We start from the raw sequence: 8,184 nt of genomic DNA, 5'->3' as shown, positions 1-8,184 counted from the left end.
AAACAATCACTGCTAACAAAGGTCATGTCCAGGTTCTGGAGTTTTAATGGGCTTTAATGTGAAAAGTATTCCTTGTTATAATATATATCTTGTTATAAGGAACCCCATTAAATTCCCATTAAATGGCATTTTCATGGGTCCCAATTCACCTTGGGAATCCCATAAGGGTTGTTCAGCCAAATCAGAATGCTCCTGTATTACAGCAGCTGGGGGCTATATAAGTGTCAAGCCCTCCCAGCTCAGCCCTTTGGTAATGCCAGCATTGAAGAAGATACTGATTCCACAGTCAGTGACTCTATTTGCTGTGCACCTGTCCTGCGCTGTACCAGTTGGGTGAAAAGCCTTAGAAAAGTGTAGCACAGTAAGTCTGCTCTATAACTGTGCAGTTTTCACATGTGTATGGTTATACTATGCATTTGCCATAGTTTTAAAATTATTTCATTATAAAATGCTTTACCCTACCAATCTTAACAATGCTTCCTTGTGCTTTACCATGATTCCCCTGTGCGTTACTGTGCTTTGCTATGGGCTTTCTAAAGGGAAGCTGTAAAATGTGTTCATGTCCATTTTTCTATGTCCTAAACTCCAGTGGTCCCAGCCTGCTAGAAGTGTCAGGGAGGGGTTTTGGAGACCCGTATATTTACCACGGCACGGCATGTACTACTATTTTTCTCCACTAGATGTCAGGAAACCCGCATGTAAGTCATTTATACTGAAGAAAAATACATTATTATGGGATGAAGTTTTCTCATTTTTGTAAGTCTGATGTACAAAAATGTCTGGCTGATATACATATTTAATTTAAAAATGATTGCATTATTAGGATATTTACAAATCTTTTAATATAAATGATCATAATACACTGTGATTATAAACCATTAATATTACTCTTCTGAATATATCACATATATGTTTGCTTTTAACACGTAGTAAAAAAAAAGCAAATCAATTTACTAAGGATCCTAATCACTGTTTGAGAAAGTAGGTTTGCTCTCTAGAGCCACACAACCGCAGTGAAGGGATCTGTGCTTTACAGGGGGTTGAGATCAATCCTAACCTGATACAAGAGGACTGAGGACCACACACTGTATTTCTAACACCCTGAACGTGGAAAAAAAATGCAATGCAAGGATTTTTAGGAAAAGGGATAATGATGTCATTACATCCATGGCGTCCTCCATTGAAACGCTGTTTTTCTAAATCTAGACAGGATTTAGTGTATGAAATTTTACATTACTCTAATAGCGTGCTTTGCTTGGGGTTAGAGCACAGAGCACATTTACTTTAGGTGTCAAATGCTTCAGCCCATCCATAACCCTGCTGTGTCTTACATCAATTTATAGGATTGTATTACCCGGCCTTTAATATATATATATGAAATCACAGCCTATATATATTATATATATAGATATATTATATATATATATAATATATAATACCCCCTATATGTGAGGTTAAAAATGAACATCAAAGACAATATGCATATGGAGTAAGGAAAGGACATGCAAGTAAGATTAATCCATTGATCAATAATACATATTGGTAGGACTATTAGCAGAGAGGAAGTTACACTGAGCAGGTGAAGGGAGTGCTTGAAGTCCTATTGATTATGTCTGATGTGTGAAACCAGTAAAGGATATGAAAGAATAGAATATGACTTAATTACATGTGGGAAAGATAAAGAGGAAAGGAAACTACTGTTACAAAATATAAAGAAAGCAGGGTGGAAATGACACATGGGAAAGTATTGGCTCCAGCAACAACCAATTGGGAAATATCAAAAAGTATCTTTAAATGTATTAAAAATACAATACATTAGAACCGTACAAAACCGGTCTTGTTTGTTTGTTTCTTTATTGGCACTTATGAGGTTATTAATAGGACACTGGCATGCACTAACACTGACATGCCTCGTTTAGTTTTGAGTGTAGACACACAGTGAATGAAATGCCTATTCGTGATGTTTTGTTTGACATTGTTTTGATTCAGTCTTGAGTTTCCACAACACTGAAACGGCTGACAGTGATCACAGACAGCAACATATTTCAATGATTCTTAACTGTAGCGCACTTCTAGTAGTTATACAAGGTCTCGGATGTTTGAAAGAATCATGTTTTTTTTATCTGGTACTACTCTAGGGTTAAAGAAAGCTGTTTGCTAGCCATGATTTCAGACACTTCCTGGATCATTTCACCTTGCAGGTGACATTGACTCCGCCTTTTCTTTCATTAACCAACCAGCTGCTCACTGACTGCTTTCAGCCAGTGACAGGACCCAGGACACACTGCTGAGGTGAAATCCTGTAAATGTGCCCAGTATTAAAGATGTGAAGCAACCCTGGCCAGCACTGTACAGCTTCTGGCAGTGATGACGGAGGCATGAGGTCATCTGTCCACCCTGTTACCCTCAGTACAGGAAGTGGCTCTCTCCTCAGCTGTAACCTGCGCCAGCCTGCAGATCCTGCCAGCACTTCAAACGATGAGCAAACTTCCCCTGCCACCCATCCACACCCACCCCGCTCCGGAAGACAGGGAAGCAGGGGAGCAGATGTTGCGGTTGCAATCTAATCTTGCATATAAATTAAATTTTAGAACATTAATATATAAGTTTATGTCGGCCAGGGTGCTCACCCAGCATCAGCGACCCCTGTAGCCTGGGGGCTTGCCTGTCAGCTGACAGGAGCTGTGCTGTCCTCCGACGCTGTAGCACCTGGATGTCTGCAGTATGACAAGAAGCGGGCGGCTGACGGCACACGCTTCAGAGGACAACGTGCGTTCGTCTCCGCCACTCCCGAGTCAGAATGGGGGTGGTAGTTTCTTCAGTCTTTAATAAACTCCCGTTTTTTAAAAATGTTTTTTTTATTTTTAAAACACTGTAACATGACCAATCTGGACCCAGACAGCTGGCTAATGTAACACAAAGTCTGCAAGCCTCATTACGTTGTGTGTTTCATCTGATAACAATTACCTGATTCTTACTGTTAGGAAAGTAGGAGGTAATTAAAGACTGGCGTAAACGCTTTGAAAATATGGCCCTTGCTCTCACAAAGTCTTTAATTCACTCCTGTTTTTTTGAAAGAGCTAAAAACATCTATTCGTTTTACAAAACTAGAACCTAAAAACATCTGTTGTGGGGAGTTGTTGAAGAAATCAGGAGTAAAATAATTATTTACATATGAAAAACACTAATGATGAGGTCTAAGGTGTGCAGTTTTGAATAACATGCACACGTGTGGTTGCACTGAGGTTACAGAAATCTCTATGTTTGCGAGCCCTGATGTCTGGTAGTGCTGCACATCCTTGGTGACGTGGTGGAGGGTATTGTCCCCCACCCTTTCAATGCCTTCTTAGCTGTCCTTAACCAACCAGCTGCTTTCCCTATTGAATGGCATGCACCCCAGCCAATAAAATGACTCTAATGATACTGTGGAAACAAAACGACCAAGACAGTGTAAGAGATGAAATAAGGCAAGCTAACGGAGAGCTCTCTTTCACCCATTTTGGCACCAGATACCCTGTTTGAAAATTAAAATACATTATGACAAGTTTCTTTCAAGACACCAAGGAATGTTCCAGACCTATACAGCTAATGGAAGTGCATGGCAGGTGAGACTAATGGAATTGTTTTGCTCGCTAAAACCACTTTCATTCTGTTGCATTAAACCTTACTCAGTAGGATTGTATCGTTTCCATAGAAGTTTAATTCCAGCTGAAATGTTAATTGAATTGCTTCCTAATGGAGCATGCTCTGATATCCTGAGCACAGGCACAAACACTTAGATTCGTGACGAGATATTTGGTTTCTTTCAGTGGCAATGCCTGTCCGTTGATTTCCTCTGGGACTCGTTATTTACTTTAGTTTGCATTACTTTAAGCCACATACCTAACATCTGACGGAGCACAGTGGAGATTTGAGAGTCTTATAATCTCTACCGCCCTCTGTGCAGGTGGAGCACAGAAAGAGAAAGGAAGGCTCTTATACTCTCTGAACAGCCTCCCACTGCTCTGTGCAGGTGGTGCAGAGAAAGAAAGAGAAAGGGAGGCTCTTATGCTCTCTGAACAGATTCCCTCTGCTCTGTGCAGGTGGAGCAGAGAAAGAGAAAGGGAGGCTCTTATACTCTATGAACAGCCTCCCACTGCTCTGTGCAGGTGGTGCAGAGAAAGAAAGAGAAAGGGAGGCTCTTATGCTCTCTGAACAGATTCCCTCTGCTCTGTGCAGGTGGAGCAGAGAAAGGGAGGCTCTTATACTCTATGAACAGCCTCCCACTGCTCTGTGCAGGTGGAGCAGAGAAAGGGAGGCTCTTATACTCTCTGAACAGCCTCCCTCTGCTCTGTGCAGGTGGAGCAGACAAAGAGAAAGGGAGGCTATTGCACTAGTAACACAATGTAGTAAACTTCAAATCATTTGAAAATGTTTTATTACAATTCACACCGATGAACAAAAAAAGACAACAAAAAAAACAAGGAGACATTAGCGCAGTACAAAAAATGTTCAATAAAAGACCAAATATAAATATGTACATCATTTACAATAAAAGTGGTATTTACACAAAAGTAGATCACACATCTTGAGCAGGAATGTGTTCAAGCACAAACTTGCTGATAGAGAAGGGCTGGGTCGCTTGGTTGTAGTTTTTATGTAACACAGAGTTTCAAACTGAAGCAGGAAGATAGTCACCTAGTTAGCAACCAAGAGAACTATTATGGTTAGCTTGAGCGCACGTCAACAAGGGATACCCTGCAGCAAGCTGCACAATTCTGCAACATATCTGTGCCATTCAGAGCAGGTAGCTTCACATGTCATTTGAATTGCTGTTTCACATTTTCTATTCAAGGGTGTGTGCAATCATTTGGAGAGGTACTGCGCTCTATTGCTCCAATACTGATCTTTTGGAGGAACCCCCAAGTCCCAGGACTGAACAGCCTTCCATCATTCAAATCATGTGACTTTTCAACTGGACCCACAGATGTTGAGAGATTACATGATTTGAGTGCCAGCACTTCGGATTCTCCAGACAAGCTCCAAGCAGCTCAAAGCAAGGTAACGGCAGCTTTAGAGAACGATAATGACTCAATACTGGATCAACTGAACCCAGAAAGACCCAGAACGCTTGCAAACACAGGGGGCATCTTATGTAATAGGGCAGAATGGATTGCTTTTTAATGTTCCCAGTGTTATTCCTGATATATCACCTGCTAGGCTATTCCATGTAATTCCACCTTGTTTTCTAAACTTTGCTCAGCTTCCAGTCACACCCTCTTGTCCTGGTCTCTATGTTAAATTGGAAGTCGTGTCTTGGGTTAACGTTATCTCTGTTGTTTAGGATTTTCTGCCCAGTTTGTTTGTCTATGCTTCTCCCATTGCTATGTTATGCACTTACCATACTTCTGAATGTGTTTCACCATACCTCTCTGGTCTTCACAATGCTTGCCTATGCTTTCACTGTGCTTTATTACACTTTGCTATGCTTTTGCTGAAAGGGTGTGAAACTGGCAACTGGCAAAGATACCAGTGATGGCTTTACACAACAATACGTATTTGTGTATTGCCCTCTAGTGGACTCAAGCACCATGACTCCCTCTAGTGGACTCGAGCACCAACTACGGCTCAGCCTTCAAGGCAAAATTTGTCCACTAGTCTTTCATTTTCACCATGAATTGGGTCCCATGTTTCCAAACAGTATTCAATATTTGAGCATGCTCTCAGTTAGTGTTGCACCTGCTTGGTTATTACACGTGGAGAATCGACCCGCCCCCTTCAATGGCTTCTTTCCTGTCATTAAACAACCAGCTGCTTCCTATATTGACTGACCTGCAGCAGCACTATGACCTGGAAGACACCACTGAGGCGAAATGACCCAAGACGTGTAACAGATAAGGAGAAGGCATAGGAAATGACAACTATAAAATGTGCTTCTTTCAAAACTGCACATTTTCAGACCTGTCTCGTGGGAGTGAAACACAGATACGATGTATGGAGTCAACAGCTACGATTACTTTAAGAGAATTTCACCCTAAATCAAATCTAGATCAAGTGTCTAGATCAATCAAATCAATTCTAGAAGACAAAGATCTGTAATATTGACGAGAATCACTTTTTGCCATCAGGAATTTGGAGAAGATGATCTTCACAAACCCTGCTGAGCATGCTCCACAGTACAGTGGTTTGATGTGTTGTGATTGCTCCCTGTCGTCTAGCCCCCTTGGCTCATATTAGTATGTAATGGGTAACCTTGTTTAGCTCATACTGAATGCAAACACCTGTATACAGCTCTGTGTGGACTGGAGTTATTACAGCAGGTTGCGCAATTCTTAACTAAAATCACGGAAGTCAATAGAAGTCACAAGATATTTCTGCAGCACAGATCCACTGAGGAGCAAAGCTCTACCCCCACAATCACACTCTCACTTCACCCAGGTCTGAAATCTCTCTGCCCCTTCTGAATGTTTCTTTAGAGGAACTTAATCTGAAATCGTCCCCCTGTGCTCTTACACCTGCACGCCTCTTCCCTCACTGAAAGAATGACAGCAGTACAGTAAACATAGTTCACAATAACTGGTTTTAGCCTCACAATTAGTTTTACACATATGTCTAATGACCATCTGCACTCCTCTGAACAACCCCGCAAAACGCCCATCAAAGTGCACTCCTTGTAGGGTAGGGTGGAAAATAGAGACACAGACTCTGTTTGCCTTTTACGAGAGAACACTACAAAACATATTATCCTGATAAGCAAATCTCATTGGAAAGAAAGATCGATTTTAAAAACGAACCTTACCAATATAGGTGCCCCACTGGTAGGTAATATTTCTCGGTTTTTCAAAATACATGTTTTAAAAAGTGAAAAAAAAACAAAAAAAACTCTCTGAAATTCAAGAAGCAGGGCCTCTACCAGTGCTTACTAGCTTCACACACACGGGCTCAAGCTAGAAGTAAAGCATGTCTCTCTGCTTCAATCCTGCACTGATGTCAGTTTTTTGACCAGTAAAGCACCACCCAACCACAGGTCCACGTGCAGAAGCAGCATAGCTTGAAAAAAAAATACAAAACAGTCAAAGCCCTAATTATGCGTAACCCTTGCTAGCTACCTGCAATTGCTAATGAGGAACCAGATACATCTCAATCAATTGTGAAACATACATCCTGGGTCTGTCAATGGCAGATTCCTCAGTCAGAAACTCTTTCTGAATGGTGTGTGCCAGCAGCTTGACTGCTGTCCTAGCTACCCTGTCTGTCTGTCTGCCTGCCTGCCTGCCTGTCTGCCTGCCTGTCTGCCTGCCTGCCTGCCTGGCAGGAGTGCTCACACCTCCGGCTCCTCCCAGTCCGGGCAGTGGAAGTGGTTGAGTTTCTCACGCTCCAGGTTGGAGATATCCACTTTCGGCACTTCGGAGCCCTGCATCAGGAGCTTTTTCTCGGGAAGGGGAGCGGAGGGGGGTGGCGGCAGGGCCAGCTCAATCTCCTCGGGTTTGGGCAGGTTCCTAATCAGGTTGATGTACTCGCGTTGGTTGTTGATGCTCTCGTCGGGCGGGCTGCGTTGACTGTCCTTTCTCCGGCGATGATGGCGGACGATCAGAAAGATGCAGAGAGAGATGACCAGGACTGCCAGCACTGACAGCAGGATGATGATCAGATACAGGGTCCCCTGGGAGCCTGGACACAGAGACAAGAGTACCAGCACAGAGGCTTCGGTCAAAAAACTCCAAAGTTTCTAAATAAACAACCTTACTTACTTGAAGTGCCTGAAACGAAATACCTGCTGTTTTTATTTCTAGCATTGTAATGCTAGCATGTCCTTTTGAAAATCGAGTAATGTAAGTACCCTCAGATCTCACCTCCTCCATACCTTTCTATGATGTATGCAATCATACTACTGCAATTTCTCAAATACTGATTTTAAAATGGAGGAGTGTGTTCAGGTGCTTTCCCAGCCCAGGAGCTACTCTGCAATGTAAGGATGCAACTGCTGCCTACTGTATAAGAGAGCATGACTTTAAAGTCTACTTTGGTTATATAAAGTGACAGCCCCTTACACATCTTACTAGTAAACTTTAAAAATGTTCCCACAGTAAAAGCACAACATAGTGTAATAAAGCACAGTGAAAGCAAGGTAAACCATAGAGAAGCATTGTAAAGCACAGAGAGGTCTGGTAAAGCATAGGCAAGCATTGTAAAGCACAGAGAGGT

The 8,184-nt window shown here is 42.2% G+C and overlaps 1 protein-coding gene across 1 annotated transcript in view; it reads right to left on the bottom strand.

The window, feature by feature from the left end:
* Window positions 1-4,445: 4,445 nt before the first annotated feature.
* The window catches only part of LOC121303822 (protein jagged-1), a 50,923-nt gene continuing 47,184 nt past the window's right edge, over window positions 4,446-8,184 (bottom strand). Inside the window, exon 14 of the mRNA XM_041234623.1 lies at window positions 4,446-7,650. Within this exon, the coding sequence (XP_041090557.1) occupies window positions 7,301-7,650 (350 nt within the window). The 3' untranslated portion in view covers window positions 4,446-7,300. The remainder of the gene's footprint in view (window positions 7,651-8,184) is intronic.

The sequence above is a fragment of the Polyodon spathula genome, chromosome 35 (assembly GCF_017654505.1).
Source record: "Polyodon spathula isolate WHYD16114869_AA chromosome 35, ASM1765450v1, whole genome shotgun sequence".
In the NCBI taxonomy this organism is placed as follows: domain Eukaryota; kingdom Metazoa; phylum Chordata; class Actinopteri; order Acipenseriformes; family Polyodontidae; genus Polyodon; species Polyodon spathula.
The sequence above is the reverse complement of the archived record's forward strand: the minus strand, read 5'-3'. Positions and strand labels throughout refer to the sequence as shown.